The 21660-nt window shown below is 51.3% G+C and overlaps 1 protein-coding gene across 1 annotated transcript in view; it reads left to right on the top strand.

Annotated features, from left to right (window-relative positions):
* The window catches only part of DNAH9 (dynein axonemal heavy chain 9), a gene marked incomplete at its 5' end in the record, with an annotated part of 325490 nt that overhangs the window by 16261 nt on the left and 287569 nt on the right, over positions 1-21660 (top strand). Inside the window, 6 exons of the mRNA XM_077746719.1 lie at positions 2186-2397; positions 3979-4212; positions 11895-12062; positions 14002-14118; positions 14829-14979; positions 16247-16361. Of these exons, the coding sequence (XP_077602845.1) occupies positions 2186-2397; positions 3979-4212; positions 11895-12062; positions 14002-14118; positions 14829-14979; positions 16247-16361 (997 nt within the window). The remainder of the gene's footprint in view (positions 1-2185; positions 2398-3978; positions 4213-11894; positions 12063-14001; positions 14119-14828; positions 14980-16246; positions 16362-21660) is intronic.

The raw sequence follows: 21660 nt of genomic DNA, 5'->3' as shown, positions 1-21660 counted from the left end.
AGGGACCCACTATTAATGCTATTTGTCTTGGGCATGAAGCACAGTAGTTCTTGGGCTCACTGATGGACTGAAGAGAGGGAGAGGAAGAGAAATATTCCTGGATCAGTAGGCACAAATTGGAAAATGACGCAGAGTAAAAGGGGAATTAGAAGGATGGAGGAAACAGTGTGGGAACAAGGCTGTCAGCAGTGGAAGAAAACCTTGGGCAATAGAAGACAACAGGTCCCTGTAGGAGCATTTTCATCTCTGGCCACGAGGGGGCAAGATTGGCATGGTACAGCCTGGTTGCCTGTCCAGCTCTTTGTGGGTGTGCAGGTCAGCGTCCAGAGGTGGCCTGGAGCCAACTGGGACTGGCCACCAGGTTTTTGAGAAACTGCTGTCTGCAAATCTTTTCAAAACTCCCCCTCCCAACACTCAGAGAAGTCGAGTTGGTAGCTTGAAATCAGACGTGCTAGGAAGGTCCACAGTGTCTATGCCATGGAAATGGACAAGTGCCACACGTAATAAAGGCTTTGATCCCGGAAGAGCCTGTTGTTGACGACTGACCAGTAAACCACCGGGCAAACCCTGTGCAACCGGTTGCTTATATTTAGCCCAGCTTTGTTCATTTCCCTTCTTCATCTGCCTTGTGAGCTAAGTCGTGACCACACCCTGGACTGGATGAGCCAGCCCTCAAGTACCATGCTCTTAAAAATCAGGGGAATGCCTATTTATATGATTAAAGGAGAGTTTGCCTTTTTTTTTTTTTTTTGGAAGGTATCATAGAGAGAAAGCTTCTCTGACCATATGCCCTAGCCTCTTCTCTCCCCATGTGTCTGAAAGCTAAGGCACATGTCCATTAACATGGCCGCTGGGGCCACGTCTCCCCCACCCCAATGGTGGTTTTGATGTTCTCACCAACCCCTCCCATCAGCTTACTGTGATACTGGCTTTCAGCCCATTCGGTTCACACACAACTTCCCACTGGGGACATAAAGTGCAAATGTACACGCATCACACACTCCTGGGGGGATGAGCCCCATGGCCATCAAGCCAGGGTTCAGCTCCGCAAACCCGGGGTGATCTTGCTTTTGTTCGGCTATAATCATGGGAAGAAGACCCTAGGCACGGTATGGAGGTCTTAATTTCTTCCCTCGTAAAGGGAGCATGATAAAGCTCCAACCCAGGGTCCGCTCTGAGATGGTATATGTCTAATGAACAGATCAGTGCCTGGCACCCTGAACCTTCCCTAGACAGTATATATCTTGAGTTTCCTTAGGGTAAACGCAGAGCTTGTAAGATAACCTAAGACCATGTGGTCACTTGTGATAGCGCCTGATTACCTGCCCAGGAGAGAAGCAGCCTTTACAATGGCCCTTCCAAGGGCAGTTTGCTCAATGGGCTTTGGCACTTCCTCTGTGCTGATATGCAGAATTAGTCCACTACCCGCTGGGTTTCCTACTTTCCCCGCCTCTCAGTCACCACACGGTGACTAAGGAAAGCACCTCTCTCTCCTTGCCTGTGTTCAAAGGAAGTGGTGGGGAGAGTTTCCCGGCTTTGAAATCCAGCAGAACCTTGCTACCATCAGTCGGCACTATTTGTCTCATCCCCATGCCTCCCCCTCGGGAAGGGCTCAGTGAGATACTTTATTAGCAAAATGTTAACAGAGGCATTACCTTTCATGGGACAGACATAGCAGCAAAGCATCTTCTCCACACAGGGCACCAGACTGGGGCCAGCAGGTGTCCAGATAAAGGACTCTTGTAAGAGACTCTTCAGACCATTATTTCAGGCTTCAGTGTTTCCTCATAAGAGCTGGAAAGCGTGGGGCGCCTGGGCAGCTCAGTCAGTTAAGCGTCCGACTCTTGATTTCAGCTCAGGTCATGATCTCGTGGTTTGTGAGCCTGAGCCCCACGTCGGGCTCTGCGCTGCGCAGAGCCGGCTTGGGATTCTCTCTCTCTCCCTCTCTCTCTGCCCCTCCCCCACGTGTGCTCGATCCCTCCCAAAATAAATTTTAAAAAATAATAAAAACTTAAAAGAGAAAAGAGCTAGAAAGTTTTTGGGGACCAGCTTCCTCTGCTCTCCTCCTAGTTTAGGAAGAGATGGCAGCCACCGCTCCCCGGAACTTTCCATTCCAGGCACCAGGGCCGCACTCAGTGGGCGTGAGCCCCAAGCAGGGAAGGTGACCATCTCCCATTCCTTCCAGCTCTGACGGAGGCGCAAGACATCTGGACACACCTGATGCCACTCTCCCGCCACCTGGAGATCCTCGAGAGCCTGGAGTTTCCCGAGGTGAAGCCGCGGCTGCCACCTCTGCTCCACGTGGTGTGTCTGATCTGGGCCACGTGCGAGTCGTACCGCTCCCCAGGGCGGCTCATGGTGCTGCTCCAGGAAATCTGCAACCTCCTCATCCAGCAGGTTAGCCACCCGGGGGCCCTGACACCCTCCCCTCGCCAGGGGCTGGCTGGCACCGTGTCATGGGGAAGAGGAAAGGACGCATTTCCTTCAGGGAGGGGAAATCCTTCTCGCCCAAAGGAGTCTCACGCTTAAATTATTTTACTATCACCGCCAATAACTCACAAAGGTGTTCTCAGTAGCGCTGGAATACTTGGGAAGGCCAGTCTTCCTGTCCCCTCTGCCCAAGTCCTGGGGTCAGGCAAACGGTACGCGCGGTGAGTCTTGACCTCCTTAGTGCTCAGTGCCCATGGTCGATGGGGAAGCCCAAGAGTTAAGAATGCTGCCTCGAGAGCCAGGCGTCCTTGTGACTAATTCTGCACCACCAGGAGTTGGCTGTGTGTGCCCGGGCAAGTTACTTACCTCCTCTGGGCCTCACTTTCCCCACCGTGCAATGGGAAAAAGCAGAAGACCTGTCTCAAAGGGCAGCTGGCTGGCCGCATCCAACGTGCTCATGCCCTGCACATGCTATGAACTCAGGGCCCAGGAGCTATAGAGAAAGAGCTTCTTGGGCCACACATTCCACCCTCCTCCTCCTCAGGGACTCTCAGAACATCAGCCAGCACAGCCTAAACCTCAGGAGTCTGTCTGTAAACAGAACAAGGGGCCTTAATGAAGCTTGGGTGATCTGTCCTGCAAATTGGCTTCTGTTACCTCTAAGGAGCTGTGACCCTGAGAAAACAATGAACACGTATAAAGAGTAACCAGTAACAACTAACATCCATGGAGTACACTGCAGCCTGCCAGGTGCTGACATCCAAGACCTTAGCCATTTTCAGATGAACCCCATGAGATGGGCAGGGAGGGCCTTATTAATTTCTCATTAATATTTAAAGATGTGAGCTAAGTCTCAAGGAGGTCAACCGAGTTCCCAATGGTGACCCAATCCAAGACCAGAAGTCAGTTGTTTGACTCCAAGGCCAGCGCCCTTCCCTCACAGCGTTTTCATAAGCCAGGACTCTTCGGTTGAAACCATGAGAAAGCCCAATCCAAATGAGCATCAACAAAACAACTAGCATAACTTACTGGTTCGTGTACTTCAAAGGTTCAGGATAAGGCTGGTGGACAAAAAGGGCTCAGGTAACGTCACCAGGACGCGGTTAATTTTGACGCGCCCTGTGGTGGTGAAGGCAGCAGTCTTACAGCTTCAGCTTCACAGCTTTCCAGGGTCAAGGCCCTTGGAGACAGGGGAATACTTATGGTTCAAAGAATTCTGGCCTTTGAATTACTATACTATAGAAAGCCAACTAGTCACAAGAGAGTCCCGCTGGGAGAGAGCACCTTCCCCGGCCCAAGCTGGCTCGACAGAAGTTCCCCGTGGCTCCTTTGCACACCTGCCTGTCCTCTAGCCAATCTTGGATGGTTTTGCTTGAGCCCAGGCCCAAGTCCACCCATGGAACGGAGGATGGGGTCAGAGGTTTCCTTTAGTATGCGTCTGGAAAGTACTGCTCGGGCAGTTACGCAGATCAGAGTTGAAAGACAGACAAAAACTAGCGTGTCCCGCACCCATGCAGGCTTCGCGACAAATATCTGTTTGCATTCCAGGCCTCTAATTATCTCGGCCCAGAAGGCCTCCTGAGAAGTGAGGTGGAAGAAAGTCAGAGGAAACTGCGAGTGGTCATGGACACGCTGAACTTCTTCAAGCAGACGTTTCAGGACAGAAGAGAGAATCTCCATACTTACTTCAAAGAGAACCAGGAAGTCAAGGAGTGGGATTTCCAGTCGTCTTTGGTCTTCGTGCAACTGGATGGCTTCCTGGGAAGACTGCTCACGGTGCAGGCGAGTGTCTTTGTTCACGTCAGGCTCCCAGCTCCACACAGGAGTGAGCAATCCAGGGATCCAAAATCAGAGTAGGAAAATGGTGGCCAATCCTCCATTGGTTAGAGGAACCCATGATAAGATGCAATAAATATCTGGCTTGACGTTTTCATGGAACGGTGGTTCTGTTTGAAGTTTAGGAAATTCTGATCATAGACGCATTTGGGGAGGAGGCCAACTAATTGAGTTGGTTTTCAAATTACCCATAATCTTCAAACTTTGTTTCAAATAAACTCTAGCTAGAAATCCCACATGCAAAATGCAACTGAACTGATCTAGATGTAGTTGGCCATGCTCATAAATCCACTCCTTTGAACTTCTCCTTCACGCTCCCACCCTCCAGGTGGCTCCCAGAACCATGAGACTATCGAATCCCTGCACAAAAGATTCAGGACTTTTGGCTGAAAGTTGTGGCTCCACCCCCTTGCCCTCCCCCATCACCCTGGCAATGACTTAAAAGCTAATGTGAATGTTAGTTTAAGGGCCAGGGTGAGAAAACAGGAGGCATTTTCTTTTGATTGTTTTCATCTCAGAATTTAATGCGGTTAGCAGGTGTTTTCACACTTGAGAGCTCGATATTTGCTGACTGAACTGTGCAATGGGTGCCATCAAATGCAATACATACTTATTTGCGGAATTCAGGGTCAAGATCAAGATTAGGACACTGGCCAAGGGAACCAAGAGGGAGTTGAATCATGCTTCCAGCTGCGATCCACACAGATTTGGGATGCGGGGGGCAGGAGGAGGGATAGGTTGGGAAGAGGTTGTGATGAGTGGCACCGTACAGTCTGTAGGATAACAAGTATAAGAGATTGAACGCGCATTCCAATTGAGAAAGCATTTGGGGCACCAGGCACTGAGCTGCGAACTGGGGATATGATGGTGACCGGAAGATGGCTTTGTCTACAAGGAGCCCGTGGACCCGTAGCCATAGCTCAGGAGAAGACAGACAGACTGATGGAGGGGACCCAGGGACAGAAAGACACAGAATCTGGGAATGTCATTGAGGTGTACTAAATGCCACGAAAAGAAGTGAAATCGGAGGGTTCCAGGGAGCAGGAAAGAGAACTCCCGAACCCAGAGGGGGCTGTGAGAATGTGGGCAACACAGGAGGAAGTACGTTTCGAAACTGGAGTAGGAAATCTCCAGGGAAAGACGAAGGGGAAGGGCATAGAGACAGAGAAAACCAGAAGCTAGGTCTTGCGAAAGGCTCACCCTAAACGCTTCACCGGACCGTGGAGACTGCAGATAATCCACATCTGGCTTTATCGCCCCCTCCTCTCTCTAGCTCCCTCCCTGCTTGAGCCCAGGTGACAGGCAGTACGGCTCCCTGCAGCCCCTGGGGCCTCAGGCCCTGTGCACACATGCTAATAATGTGACTTTGCACATAGACAGCTATTCTAACATTAGGGCATCTAATCTGCGGGGTGTATTCAGTAAATACAAGCAGTGATGGCCACCGATCTCCCCAGAGTCATTACCCTCACCAGAGTGCTCACAGGCTGCTCTTTCTCTCCGAATCAAGGGCACCGATGCATAAAAAGCAGTTGCCCCAATTTAATTAGGGGATGGCTTGACTGTCACCATTCTCTGCCTTTCTGAGGCTTCCTCTCTTAAGTTTCCTGTCCTTCGCGCTGCCTTACTCCTCAGCCTTTAGGTCAGTCCCCACCGGTTCTTTTCTCTGCTGCGTTTCTTCTTCGTTCCCTGTCTACCCGTCCCCTTCTTTTCTGTCCTTTCTTTCTTTTTCTGTTTCCCTTCCTTCTTTCCTTCCTCTTTCTTTTCGTTACGTTCTTTTTCTCTTTCTTTCCCTCTTTCCATCTTTCTTTCTTTCTTTCTCCCTCCTTTCTTTCTCTTTCTCTCTCTCCCTCCCTTCCTTTTCTGTTTTCCTACCTCATTGTTCACCCTGCATTTCTGTGATCTTCCTAGTACCCAGGCTGCCTCCTTCCCCCAGGCTAGGTTTCCTCCCCTCCTCCACGTTTCATCTCCCAAACATTGGCTCTGACTCATCTCCGTGCCCTCCGGCTCCCCCATCGCCTCCCTACTCAGCGCAGAGGACATGGGCTATTGATCTTCTGGGAGCATATTCCATGTGGCCCTTTAGTTAACATTCCGTGTACCTCTGTGATCAATGCCTGTTTGAAATGGGATTAATCTGCTTCTCTCCGGCAAGAATTAGCATGAACCTCACCGTATTCATCTTGCCGTTCTAATAATGCGGCCACCGAGATGTGGGTGGCTGCAATTAATAAATGCATGCAGCCAAGTTAATAAAATGACACGAACACCTTTACCCTTCTGCGTGCTCACATCCAGCGTTATGTTGTAAAAGGGCCAGTTTTTAATCTCTGGTTCCCTTGGATATTTTTCCCCTCTGATTTGTATTGCTCTCCATCCCTCCCTCCCTCTTTTGCACAAGAAAGTTTTATTGTGCAGATGGACTCTTCCCTCTGGGCTCCTGCCAGAGCAAAAAAAAAACGGGGGCAGGGCGAGGAGGGGGCTGCCGGTCAGGAGGCCTGTGAGGCTGAGCAGGGCTCCGTGCGCAGAGCGGTGCAGAGTGATTGGGTTCCTAGGGAACCACCGCCTTCCTCCTCCTCCCCATCGCAGCTAATCTCTGATGGAACCAACCCTCGGGGAAGGAAAGGAAAATAAAGAGCAAACCTGTTTCAAGAGCCTGCCCCCTGCTTCGGGCTGCAGCCTACATTCTGCAAGAACTTAGGTAACGATGCCCTCACTAAGTGTGATGCAGAAATTCGCCGGCCCAGGATCACGCAGCTGGGGGGCAGGGGGGGCTGGGCTGCGGTTCGTAGCCAGGGGCGGGCTCTGTTTCCACCAAAATTGTGAATCTCCTGGGGAAGATCAAAAGGTCTGTGTCCCTCCGTCCTGCCTCCCTGCGCCCAGGGCTTTGTGCTTTCCTTCTACCCTCACACACCTGAGTCTGCCTTTTTACACCCTCTTTCTACCACCTGCTTCTTAGGTCTTTTTTTTCCCAAATAAAGCATTGGGGTAAAATTATAACCCCCCCTTCTCCGAGGGGGCCTGTTTGACTTTATGACTCACTGAAGGACTCCCAGAAGTACATAAAATCTTTGCGACTCGAACAGTCCAAAGTCACAGGGAAGAAGACGGCTGCAGCTGCCTCCCGATTCCCTCCCTCACCCCGCCTTCCTGCTTGCTGCACCAGTGCACACGCGTGTGCCCACACGCTCCCGTGCGCATGCACACCACGTGCAAGCACACCGCACATGCTCACACACACCATGTGGATGCACGCCTCACACACACCCACGTCACGTGCNTCCTGGTCTTGTTTCTGCCTGCAGCTTCTTGCCTACAAACACTGCCCTGAGCAGCTTGGAGAGAACCCTCATTTCTTTCATTATAAAATTGCTGTAAAGCTGGGATTCACTTGGAGACAAAATGATTTCCTGCTGAGGCTTGATGCGAGGTGATTAGCAGGGAGAGAGGTAATCAGCTGACCTAATATGCACCGCATTCCCTTCCCTCCTTCCCCCATCTGTGGCCGGTCTGCTGCCTCCTTCATTCCGGGCCTAATTGGGGCGGCCTCCCTCTCAGCCCAGCTCCGGGCATGTGGCCATGCAGGAGACCATTAGCCGCAGAAGGTCGGCCACCGTTCGAAAGGTAAAGAAAAACAGTCCTTTTCCCGACGACCTTTTGAGATTCTCCTCTCTGAATGCCTGCTTTGTGCTCTCCCTTAATGAATTCTGAAGACATTTCTTTTAAGACGGGTGGCGCGACCTCTCGGCCGAGAGCAGGCTTGTGCGTGTAGGGATGGCCATTATCCCCGCCTTGGACGCCAGGGCACCAACGGAAGCCCCCCCCCGCACCCCCTTAAAGGTTGCTCCGTTGTCCCTAAGAATAGGACCCAACATATCAGTCGGCCGTCTGGGACCCCGCGCTCTTTTTGGGATCTGGCTGTGAGGGCGCAGCAGTCCATCGGTCATTAGACATCTCTTACCCACCAACCCGATCTAATGACACCAGCGTGATGGTAATTCATGACAGTGGCCTCTGTGGATGGAAGGTGCTCCGAGGCACTTCCTGTGTAACCACAGCGCGTCAGGCACATTGAACTCTCTTGCAGGTTAGGAACACGTGAGGCTTATTTAGGGTCTTGCTTTTTTTTTTTTTTTTTTTAATTTCTAGGAGAGAGAGAGAGACAGCGTGAGCAGGGGAGGGTCAGAGAGAGAGGGAGTCACAGACTCTGAAACAGGCTCTGAGCTGGCAGTCAGCACAGAGCCCGACGCGGGGCTCGAACCCACGAACCGCAAGATCATGACCTGAGCGAAAGTCGGACGCTTAACTGACTAAGCCACCCGGGCGCCCCATTTAGGGTCTTGCTTTAAGCCGGGCAGCTAGGAAATGGCAGACCAGGGTTGTGTGGCCCCGGGGACTTTGGGTCCTGGGTCCTAAGCTCTTTCCACGGTGCCTGAAGGATCCCTGTGGTTGACATTTTCAGCCAGTATAGAGCACAGTGGATTTCATGTGTGTACTGGTGGGATGAATGAAAATGGGCATTTTGAAAACATTATTGAAGGCTCATTTTGGTTTAAGTTGCCTTTTACCTTTTCATGAGGACTTCTAAATAACGAAAAGGACTTACGGTCAAATATTTTAGGAATGAAAGATGTGGAAACCATCGTTACAATGAATCAGTTTCCACAGTTGGGAGACGGTTTTCCACTCGATTCTGGAATCCTGTCTACAACACCTCTGATCTTAAACCTCTACTAAAATCCATGCTGTGGTGGAGAGCTCACTACCTCTCTTAGCATTCCATTCTGCAGGCAGCCATTCCTAGGCATTAGACGGTTCTGTTTCATGAAGGGGAATCATGTGAAATTGCCAAAATGGCCAAGTTCAAGTCATTTTATAGGTTCAACCCACGAGTTGAGGCCAAATCTGCTTTTTTGTCCTGTTCACTCATTTGCCTTATTTCTGCCCTCAGGGTAGGTCCAGGCTAGGTTCTGCCTCCTGCTTGACCAAGGCCCTTCAAACATTTAAAGGCACAGTTCTGTCTTGCTATGTCATGCTCTAATCTTTCTTTTTAAAGTTTATTTATTTTGAAGGAGAGAGAGAGAAAGAGCAAGTGGGAGAGGAGCAGAGAGAAGGAGAGAGCGAATCCCAAGCAGGCTCCATGCCGTCAGCACAGAGCCCAGGGCAGGGCTTGAACCTATGAACCGTGAGATCATGACCAGAGCTGAAATCAAGAGTCAGGCCCTCTGAGCTACCCAGACGCCCCTGCTCTCCTCTTTTTTTTCCCCCCCTTATTTTCTCCGATTGCTCCTGAGTTTCTGATTCGTAGATTCTCGGCTGACCTGTCACCTTCTCCTAGAGGCAATGTAGCTAAGTGCAGATTTAAAGATCACGTATTTTTTCATCCCACAAAAATTTCTTCAGCGTCTAGGACCCTTCCAGGGGCTGAAGGTACAGTGGTACCTCTGGGGCCCAAGCACGTGCTTCAAGTATTCCTGAGAACAAGACAGTACGACGAAATGACCATCTGGTTTTTTCCAATGTGATCAAACATACCCAGATCCATCTGTCTTTCAACATGGGTCCAGAGCGTGGTCCCAAAACTTGAAATTGACTTCCACGGGATTCCGAAAGATGGGTCCCCAGATGGCGTTGCACAGCACGCGCACGTTTCCCCCACTGCCCCAATTGTCGAATGACACGAATGACCATCCAAGTCGGTTTCATTTAAACCAAATTGTTTTCTGTTTTCCTGCTGGCATATAAAGTCGAAACGTGTTTAGGCTGCGCCGTTTCCTACCAGCAGAGGCAAGATGCCCCCCGGTCTGGGTGACATCTTCCTTCCTTTCCTCTGCTGGTTCTTCCCGTCTCTCCTGCCTGACTGAGCTGCTCGCTGACGGCCATGCCAGAGCACGTGGGGGGAGGTGAAGGGAGTTAGATGGGCTAACCCAGGCTGCCAGGCGCCCTTCTGGCAACATGGGGCAAACCAACCCCATCTAACCACTTCCCGGTGGCTCTGTCACCGCTGCTGGACGTGGCATCCCAGCAAGAGAAGGGAGTCGGCAGCCTTTCGCTAGCCTGATGGGTCAAGCCGTCGCAGTGGCCATTGGCTGTGGGGCTTTCCCGGAGTGGCCTCAGGACCCACTGGGTTTTCTGCATTGTGACACAGTGTTCCCTCTACCTGCCCTCCAAACTCCCTTAGATTGGAGGACCCCCCTCCCAACATTTTCCAGAACCACCCAAAGGTCATGGTTACCCTCCTCTTTCCTGTTGGAAGAGGTGTGCGCCTAGATGGGAAGAAGGGCTTGGTCTGCAGGTCCGTGATTTCACATGAGTGCGTGTGAGGGATAAACACAATCTGTCACGTTAGTGTGTTATGTGTGTCCGATGAAGCGGCTTCCGTGGACTTGGGAGGGGCTCCTCCCCAAGGCTCTGGGCGGTCCACCTGTCACTTAATTCTGAGCACAGCTGGGACACTGCCATATCAACGACAACAGCGACAGCAATACACACGTACGGCGTACTTGCTGTGTGCCAGGCACTGGCCTAAATCCTAAGCCAACCTTGACTTATTTCCCTGCTGCCATTATTATCCTGTTGCAGATAAAGTAATCCAACAGAGATGGCCAGTGATGGCACACTGTCGTCCAGCTGACCACATGGTGCACCGCGCTGCAGGCAGGCGCTCGCCAGAGCGCTTGCGGATTACTTCTCTCGGCAGGAGTGGTGGCTGAGAATATGGTGTCTCTCTGTTGGCTTGTCCTCTGGACCTTTTGAAGGATCTGCTTTCTGTCAATATCCCTTAAGATAGCTGTCCTTCTAGAACCAGATAACAGGTTTCCTTTGAAATGGACTGATTTTTTTTTTTTTTTGAGTTTATTTATGTATTTTGAGAGACAGAGCGAGGTGGGCTGGAGCAGAAGGAGAGAGGGAGACAGAGAACCCCAGGCTGGCTCTGCGTTGTCAGCACAGACCCGGACGCGAGGCTCGAACTCATGAACCGCGACGCGAGATCATGACCTGAGCTGAAACCGGGAGCCAGACGCTCAACTGACTGAGCCACCCAGGCGCCCTGAAATTGATTTTTTAAAAAATGTTTTATTTATTTCTAGGAGAGAGAGAGAGAGACAGCGTGAGCAGGGGAGGGTCAGAGAGAGAGGGTGTCACAGACTGAAACAGGCTCCAGGCTCTGAGCTGGCAGTCAGCACAGAGCCCGACGCGGGGCTCGAACCCACGAACCGCAAGATCATGACCTAAGCGAAAGTCGGACGCTTAACCGACTGAGCCACCCAGGAGCCCCTGAAATTGATTTTTTTAAAAGTCAGAAGTAAAGCCACCAATCGCATAAATAATGTTGTCATACTTTGTTATCTCTTAGAGAACACAGAAAGAGGCTGAGGCATACATTTGATTTTTTTTGTTTGTGTGAATTTTATCTGTGCTTTTTCTTTGCTTTGTTAGTGAGTTTAACCGAGAGTTATTTATACCAAGCCAACCTAATAATAAAGCTACGATACTAATCAGCCTTCCTATTTTCCTAAGCACCACCCCCGCCTTGATTTCTAGCTCTTCCCATACTAATCTGACTGTTACCTGCTGCTGCTGCTGCTGTTATTATTTTAACTATTTTGTGAATTGGTCCTGTGTAGGATCTTCTGAAGACATCCCTGGATTTCCACAAACTGGGAAAGCTTGAGTTTAGTGGCATCAGAGGGGGTGCCCTGAGTCAGCAGGTCCAGCAAATGTATGATGAATTTCAAGAGATGTACAGAGTCTTCACAGAGGCCTCCTACGACTGCCTGGACCCCCAGAACAGGGTAAGGCTCGGAAAAGGCTAACTCACAAGCCTTTTCTCCTTCTCAGATGCCTCCAGGCGGTAGAGTCTGGGTGTTGACTTGCATTTTCCTTGTGTATTTCCTTTGGTTCCCGTGGCTCCGGTGGTTGTATTAACAGAGAGCACTCCCGGTTATTCTCTGTGTCGGGAGAAAGATCAGGGAGGGCCTTTTCCAACAGCTGAGTGTTCCAGACTGACGATACCCAGGGTTCCAGAGATGCTGAGATGTGTATGGATTGATGGGGAAGGCCGTGTGCAAAGCTTTCAGCTTGGAGCTCCGCGCCGTGGAGGCCAGGTGCACCCGGGCAGAATTTCATTAGTGGCTTGGGGAGGGGTAAATGAAGCAGTAGCCGAGCTGTTCTGAGCTGACCCTGGCTCTCCAGGGAGTCTTCGGGAAGGGGAAAGGGCCAGAGTTGCAATTTCCAGGATCGGGGACATAAGAGCCCACACGCCACCTGTAGCCCGGGAAATCTGGACCCGTGTGTCCAGGCCTGCAGCAGGAAAAACAAAAAACAGCAGAAGGGTCAGTACAGAAGCAGGGAATGGAAAGCCTGTTCAGAGGAGTCGCTGAATTATAGCAGAAGGAATTGCAAGAATATACGGGGGGAAGTGGAGAAAGAAATTGAGCAGAAATCGGCTCTGAGCACTTCCAGACCGTGGGTGATTAGTTGGCCAAACCCAGAAGGTATCACTTTCTAAAACTTCTGTGAGTGTCAAGTGGAAAAGAAAAGAAGGAGGGGAGCGTGCAGATGACAAAACAGGATATAGACTATGTGCTTGCTACAAGGGGATAAACTGAAAGCACACCAAATCCTATGCACCAGGAAAGACTACAGTGTTAATGTGCTTGGGTTTGGGAAGCAGAAAAATACGATGCTGTTCTGGTTTTCTTTGTCTTTTTGTAAGGCTACGTGCGTCAGTGTTGTAAAGCAGTAATAACAGATAATAATGATTCTACAAATAAAAGGTTCTTTGACAATTGGTATGCTCTAAGAAAGGGAACACATTTGGGGCTGCCCGACAAAACACAATAATTGGGATATACTTAAACTCAATCTATATAGATAGATAGATACACATATATATACACATATATACACATATAGACAGATAGATACACAAAACACAATAATTGGGATATACTTAAACTCAACCTATCTCTATATATAGATATATACACATATAGACAGATAGATACACAAAACACAATAATTGGGGTATACTTAAACTCAATATATCTATATATATAGATAGATACACATATATACATGCACATGTATCAATATCTATATCGATAATAGATGTAGATATAGATTTTTTTCATTGTTGATCTGAGATTTAAATTTAACCGAGTGTCCTATAATTTGATTTGCTAAATTCTGCAACCTTAGGAAACATTGGCTAGCTTCTGCCTTAACCAATCAAAGCGTACTTAGAAGCAATAGTAGGCATTAGTTTAATGAGCTTACTTGCCTCCTAATGGCCAGATTCATTTGTTTACCCTAATAATAATAATAATAATAATAATAGGATTTTGACTTGGTGCAGGAAGGAAAGTAGGAGGGAATGATAGAATAGCCTCACTGATGGGGCTGTTGGCGCTAAGGTGGTTTTGGGGGTGACATAAGCTGGCACTGGGGCGAGAGAAGGGGCTTCAGGAGGTGAGAAGGGACCCAGAAAAGGGGTGACATGGTGCCAACCACACTCTGGGCTCACTTTACCATATTCTGCCTGGTGTCCAGGAAAACAATACTACAGTCATAGAGTCATTGTCTGCAAGGAAGCTATGCTAAGGTGAGTTTTAGAAACGTAAAGTAAGTCCTGGGTGTAGCCAATTCAAGCACCTAGGTTGTAGTTAAGAGCATAGTGGGATTGGCCTGAGGAACCAATGTTTGTCCTACATCCACGTGACTTCTCTTCAGGAATTCGAAAATGACGTGTCCGAATTTCACCAGAGAGTGGAAGATCTTGACCGGGTGCTGGGGACTGTCTTCATTCAAGCCTTCAGTGATGCCCCTGGTTTGGAGCATGCCTTTAAGGTTCGTGCAGCAGGAGGTGGGTGTGGGGTGCTACTGCTGTGCTCCTTTCTGTCCCCCCCCCCTGCCAGCTGAGGGGGACAAGGCTCCTTTTCCAATGATTTTGTTTCCGCAGATATCAATTATTCCTGTTGGTCTTCTAGAGTGGCGTCCTGGGTAAACTAGGGCAAGAGACTGAGCAGAACTGGGGCTTCTTGGGTTGACTATTAATGCTTTTCTAGAAGCACCGTGAAGTGAAAATACTTTCCAAAAGAGTTTGTCTAGAATATTCTCTCTGGGCTCGAACTCATGAACTGGGAGATCATGACCTGAGCGGAAATCAAGAGACCGATGCTTAACCGACTGAGCCACCCAGGTGCCCCTAACTCACTTAGCTTCTATATCTCATCTCTATTTCTGTGTTAGGTCTCTTTTTTATGAAGAGCAGCTCTCTGACATCTTGAGCTTTCTCTTTGTTTTATCCTTGACTCTGTTTCTTGCAACACAGGAGAGGCTGGCGGATACTTCAGCAGACAGGTCTCCTCATTTAGAAGCAAAGGAGAGAGGAGTGACTATGAATAGCCACCTACTTACAATTACTGATTCAGCCACAATAACAATCTCTGACCCTCTGCCATTAGCGGACCTATGAAAGAATAGCCAGGAAACAAGATGTAACCTTAGAAAGGTTGGATCTGTGACTTTTTCTGCTTCTCTCTCTGCTTCCTCTGCAGCTGCTAGACATAGCAGGGAAACTTCTGGAAAGACCGCTGATAGCGCAGGATGCATCTGAAAGGTACCTGCTGCTCATCCAAATGTTCAACAAAGACCTGGATACAGTGCGGGTGATCTACAGTCAGCGTGTCCAGGAGGAGGCGGAGCTTGGTAGGTGTGCAGCCAGTGGATCTGACCGGGCGACTTCTGTTACGAACTAGGGTGCAACTCAACTCAACCCTCTTGTGTCCGTTAAATGGCCATGAGGGATCCATGACAACCTCCCAGAAAAGAGAGCACAGTCTTCCTGCTTGAAATCTCAGACCTCCTTGGGCAATTGTAGAATTCACTGACCCGCACATTTCCCTGTATCTGGGGCTGCGACTGGCAGCTGGCCCAGAGCGGTGAAGTCTTGACTGCTTCTGGGTGAGACCTTAGCACAATGCACGAGTGGACAGTGGATCCTTGATCAATGTTGCCACCCTGACCAATCTCCAGCGTACCTCAGTTCCTCAGATTTCTACGTGCCTAGGGAAAGTTCCTGATGCCTTCCGACACCACAGAAAACCCTGCTTCTGGAGGGAGGCACCTGCGGGCGCCTGACAAAGGGCGGGTCCACATGGAGGTGTGATGTCTCCATTAAAAAAAATTTTTTTTTGGACTTTATTTAGTTTTGAGAGAGAGAGAAAGTGAGAGAGACAGAGCATGAGTAGGGGAGGGTCATAGAGAGAGGGAGACACAGAATCCGAAGCAGGCTCCAGGCTCTGAGCTGTCAGCACAGAGCCTGACGGGGCTCAAACCCATGAACTGTGAGATCATGACCTGAGCTGAAATCAAGTCAGATGTTTGGGGCGCCTGGGTGGCTCAGTTGGTTGGGCGTCCAACTTCAGCTCAGGTCATGATGTCACAGTTTGTGGGTTTGAGCCCCCCAGCGGGCTCTGTGCTGACAGCTCAGAGCCTAGAGCCTGTTTCGGATTCTGTGTCTCCCTCTCTCTCTGACCCTCCCCTGCTCACGCTGTCTCTCTCTCTCTCTCCGAAATAAATAAAACATTAAAAAACATTTTTAAAAAAAGGAGTCATATGTTTAAGCGACTGAGCCACCCAGGCGCCCTGGTATTTTTTAAAGAGCCCCAGGTGATGGCGATGTGCAGGCGGTTGGAAAGTTACTGGTGTGCAGTCAGAAAGCCTGAGAGTGGCAGAGCTGGGCTGGGAACCCCTGTCCTGGACCCCATTTGGTGGTGTCCCCCAGGTCACTCCTCCTTACTCTGTAGCCTACGCGGTGATCTCCCGGGACCCACCCCCATCTCAGTGTGAGCACGGGGTGATTTTAGTACGTGGAGGTACTGAAGCAAAAAGCGGGGTAACTGGGGGAGGGGTGTTCCTGGGCAGCGTGGGGCTGGGGGCGGGGCCTCACTCAGTCCTCCGTGCTGTGTCCCAGGGTTCGCGGCCGTGCACAAGAACATGCCCACCGTGGCCGGGGGTCTCCGCTGGGCGCAGGAGCTGCGGCAGCGCATCCAGGGGCCCTTCGCCAACTTCAGACGCATGGCGCATCCGTGAGTAGCCGACTCCCCTAAGGCGGGTGCGTTTTAGGCTTCCGAGCCCGCTCTGGATTTTTGGACAAAACGCAACTCACCTAAGGCAGGAAAATCATCTTCACTTCTTTCCGTTTTCAGCAGTAGACCAGTATCTTAAGTCCATTTGGGCTGTTATACAGGATACCATAGACCGGGTGGCCTCTAAACACCAGACACACTTGTCACAGCTCTGGAGGCTGCCAAGTCCAAGGTCACGGTGCCGGAGGATTTGGTGTGCGGGGAGGCACACCCTGGTTCACAGATGGCTATCTCCTCACTGTGTCCACATGGCAGGTGGGACAAGGGACCTCTGTGGAGCCTCTTATTAGGACATTAATCCCTTAACGAGGCTCCACCCTATTCATGAGGCTCCACCCTTCGTAAGGCTCCACCTCGTTTAAGAGGCTCTACTTTTTCATAAAGCTCCACCCCTTTATGGGGTTCCACCCCCTTCATGAGGCTCTACTCCTTTAAGAGGCTCCACCTCTTCACAAAGCTCCACCCCTTCACGAGGTTCCACCCCCTTCATGAGGCTCCACCCCCTTTAAGAGGCTCTACCTGTTCATAAAGGTCCACTCCCTTCGTGAGACTCTACCTCTTTAAGAGGCTCCACCTCTTCACAAAGCTCCACCCCTTCACGAAGCCCCACCCCTTCATGAGGCTCCACCCCTTCATGAGGCTCCACCCCTCAAGGAGCCCCACCCCTTCATGAGGCTCCACCCTCATGGCCTAATCACTACCAAAAGGCCCTGCCTAATACCACCACATGGAGGTTAGGATTTAAACGTGTGAATTTTGGTGTTGGGGGCACAAACATTCGGTAAGGAGTTTGATACATTTGGACTGGTTAGGGGACCCTTGCTGTTAAATGAGGCTTCATGGATGACAAGCTGCCTCTTTTTGCTCCATGACATTCATTTCTTTGTTTAATGCTTATTTTTGGGGGAGAGAGCAACAGAGCTCCATCAGGGGAGGAGGGGCAGAGAGAGGGGGAGACACAGAATCCGAATCAGACTCCGGGCTCTGAGCCGTCAGCACAGTGCCCGACGCGCGGCTCGAACCCATGAACCGCGAGATCGTGACCTGAGCTGAAGTCAGACGCTTAACCTACTGAGCCCCCCAGGCGCCCCGAGATTCACTTCTAGAGGAAAAGGAGCCCGGGTTTTGAGCTCCGTGGGGCTCCCCCACACGTCCCCTCTGACAGTGTCCCCTGGCTGCTGTGGCTGCTGGAAAGTAGTGACTAGCCCAGGGTNTTACATGCAGATTCCCAGGCCTCACCTCCCACCGCCGCATCGCAGTATTGAAGCGGGGTATACACCCCCCGCCCCTCGATTCTGAGCAGGCTTGGAAACCACCGGCTCCGCGGAATCTGGAAGGCAAGCTGTTATACCCAGATCGCAGTATCCTCACCGACCAGAGGCCACCGGGGAGACCGAGTCACGCATGCAAAGGCAAAGGGCTTTATTCCGGGCTCGAGCTCGGGCTCCCAGACCTCACCAGCGCAGCGGATCCGTGCTGTGAGCCCCGAGCAAAGGCAGAGTAGGGTTCTCATGGGGTTTGTGACGGGGGAGTTACAGAAGTTNGGTTTCTCCTGCCCTGGGCAATGTGACTTAGGCCTTCTAGTTTAGAGGGGAAACTTAAAGCCTGTCATGGAGTCAGTTTGGTGTAGACTTGGGTCCTTACAAAGCTACGTGGAGAGAAGCATCTCGGCTGCAAGAAGCGAGCGAGAACTGTGTGCACTGCCGCGTTCAGGATGTTTCCAGAAAGAGCAGTCTTTCTTGGACCCCTCTTTTTTTTATTAAAAACAAATTTTTTTTTAAAATTTATTTCTGAGAGAGAGAGACAGCATGAGCAGGGGAGGGTCAGAGAGAGAGGGAGACACAGAATCTGAAACAGGCTCCAGGCTCTGACCTGTCAGCACAGAGCCTGATGCAGGGCCTGAACTCACGAACTGTGAGATCATGACCTGAGCCGAAGTAAGACACTTAACCAACTGAGCCACCCAGGTGCCCCTCGGACCCCTCTTTCTAAAGAATCGCGCTGAGGTCACTCAGCTTTGGCAAAGGAAACAAACGAAGGGACCAAGCTTCGAGACCCTGGCCTCACAGGTGTTTCTGGCACTAGGGAGGGCGCTGGAGGCCCTCTGGCTCAGGTGGGAGACGGGCTGGGGAGGATCCTGGACGCTCAGCCAGGATGGGGTCCAGGAAGGGGGGGGGGCCTGTCACCACCCCGGCCGGTGCTGCCTGGCAGAAAAGAGGACTCGGTAGCAGCCCACTCGCCTGGCTCAGAGGCGCTGGAAATCGGGGTGTGTCTGTAAAACGCCCAAGTTCAGAATTAGCAAGTGTCCCGCAGATGAAGTAGCCGCGGGCCAGGTCTGCCCTGCAGGCAACCCATTTGCAACCTCGGATCCGGTGTGAGCTGGCTGAGCTCTTTGTTTTGCAGATGAAGAAAGGGAGGGAAACCGCCCGAAATAAGGGGAAAGGCCCACCGTCCCGGAGCGAGACCCCACGGAGAACCGGAAAGCAGTCTGGGTGGGTCTCGGGAACCCCCCGGGCCCAGAGCTCTGCCCGGGGAGTCCCCAGCTCAGGCAGCGTGGCCCGGAATACCACTGAGCCCTCCTCTGCTCAAACGTGCGCGAGGATGTGGGCTGTCCGAGGGGGGAGGGGCACGACCTTGGGGGAGGGCCACGACCTTGGGCCAGGGGCTCTCTGGCTGCAGCTGTGTTTCATCAGCAGCCAACGTCTGCGGCCGAGAGGGGGATGGGAGGGTGGTTAGAGAGCCCGGGTCTGAAGACATCTGAACGGCACCCACCCCGAACATTCCCGTTTGTTTAAAAATGAATTCACATTCGCAGCACCGCGCTCTGTAATATACTGCGGACTCTTGAACCACACGGGTTTGAACTGCGACGGGTCTTTTTTTGTTGTTGTTGTTCTTTTTGCTGCAAGAAGTTTTATTGTTTCCATTTGGCCCAGGGTGGTTAAAAGCTGCCTAGCGGCTGCAGGGAAAAATAAGCTCAGGCACCAGCTAACTGCTGCAGGGTCCCTTCCTCTTTCCTGGACACCAGCTGACTGCTGCAGGGTCCCCTCCTCTTTCCTAACGAGGGGAGGAGCTAGCGGCCCAGCCCAGCCCGGGGGCGGCCACCCTGCGCCAGCCCGGTGGTCTCCGTCTTCTTGAGGAGTTTCACCTGTCCATCTAGGACGGGTTCTCCGGGATTCCCAGAGGTGGGGGCTAGGAGATCCAAAAGCGCCTGGTTCAGGTTCTCGACCAGCATCTTGGAGGTTTCCTTGGCTGTGGCAGGCTTCACCCCTCCATCTCGGGGTGGCTTCTGCGCCTTCTGCAAGCGGGGCATCAGCTGCGCTGGGATTGTGCCTTCGAGAGACGCTGGACACCCTGGCGCTTCTCAGCCAACTGGCCGAAGTGGCACAGCCCTCCAGAGCCCCACGGGTGCATTGAAGTAGAAGCTCGGGGAGAGAGTGGGGTAGGAGGCTTGCAGGTACAGGTTGATCAAGCGGTTGACGGCGGCCTCCACGCCGGTGGAATGATTCTGAGAAATCTGGGAGCTCGTGGTTGGTCAGCAACCGGGAGCTAAGTTCAGAAGATGCTGTTGGCTGGTCCCCGAGGCAGGGCCTGGCTGAGAGGTTGACTCCAAAGATCGCAACGGGGAAGAGGTACCCGTGCTGGGGGGTTGGAAGAAGGTGTGGCACTGGGTGTGTGCCCTGTGCACGGCGTTGAAGCCGGAGACAGCCCCAGGGGCTGCTGGGCGCACTGCCCAGATGGAGTTTATACGGTGTTCTTCCTTGTCATTTTCTTACCATCTTCTCCGTAGTTTCCTTCCTTGCCAGGATACAGTATATATAGTATAGACTCCATGGAACGTAGAACATACGTGTTCACTGCCTGGGAGTGTCTGTAAGACTTCCACGCAAGGGTAGCTGTTAGTACTTAAGGTTTTAGGGAGTCCAAAGTTGTATGCAGATTTTTGACTGCGCCGGGGGGGGTGGTGGCGCCCCTCACTCCCATGTTGTTTAGGGGTCAGCTGTATGAATTGGCTATAACGAATGTGTTCCATTCCTCACCGTGACGGGAGGGAGAGACTACAGGGAGTTTGCGCTTTATTCCCGCGACTCCTGAAACTTCCAGGCGACTGGCAAGGGCCCCAGTGTGAGAAGCCCTTCTCCAGAAACAAAACTGAGATCCTCGGTCTTGATTGAGGCTTGCAGAAACCCCACAGCTCGGGAGGGGAGGGCTGGGAGGGGCTGAGCTGGCTCACCTGGGCCAGGAAGCCCTTCTCTGCCTCGCTGCCTCCTCTCCAGCCCGCCGCACCTGCTCCTTTACCGGGAAGGGGAACTAAGGGGCTAGGAATAAAACACCGGGAAATCTAGTGCTTTCTCTGCAGGCTTATACCGAAAGCCCAGGAGATCTGGTGGAGGAGAACGCTTGTGCTGGAGCAAATGGGTTTTTAAAAATCTTTGCAATAAGCCGCCTCATTTTGCCAGGAGAACAAACAAAAACAGATGCTCCCACGCAGTCAGCGTGAGGGTGTTTGAAAATTACAGACACTTTGCTGATGTTCCCAGAGGCTGGACTCTTGGTTTGTGTTGCGAAAGTGTCAAAACCGGCAACAGTTGTGGGTAACGGCGCCTGCAGCCAGACCCTGCGGCTGTGCCTCAGTGGCCCCCACCATCCCTGCGGAAGCCTGTGTCCACGTGTGCATCCTAGAAGGATTTCAGAGAAGGAGAAATACACACGCGTGTGTGTTACATATATACACACACTTGTATGTGTGTATATGTGTAGGTGTATATATGGTATACACGGACGCCACTTTATGTATAAACATATATAAAGTATTGTTTTGGAGCACCTGGGTGGTTGAGTCGGTTAAGCATCATACGTGGGCTCAAGTCATGATCTCACGGTCCGTGAGTTCGGGCCCCGCATCGGGCTCTGTGCTGACAGCTCAGTGCCTGGAGCCTGCTAACAATTCTGTGTCTCCCTCTCTCTCTGCCCTTCCTTTGCTCACCCTGTGTTTCTCTCCCTCTCTCTCTCTCTCTCAAAAATAAACATTAAAAAAGTTCTAAATACTGTTTTTATACTTAATGTATAGTTTTGTTATAATGCATAACGTTACATATAGTTTTTCCCCCCTTAAATACAGAAAACTATAGCACCTAGAATGTTCCTGTCTTGTCTCAATTTCCCTTTTAATTCAAATTTTGGAAGGACTTCAAAATTTGATTGGCTGGGCTCAGGGAGGGGTTTGGGGGAGCCCAGC

Source organism: Crocuta crocuta, unplaced genomic scaffold (assembly GCF_008692635.1).
Source record: "Crocuta crocuta isolate KB4526 unplaced genomic scaffold, BGI_CrCroc_1.0 scaffold139, whole genome shotgun sequence".
Taxonomy (NCBI): domain Eukaryota; kingdom Metazoa; phylum Chordata; class Mammalia; order Carnivora; family Hyaenidae; genus Crocuta; species Crocuta crocuta.
Note: the sequence above shows the minus strand (reverse complement) of the source record. Positions and strands in the feature narration are given on the sequence as shown.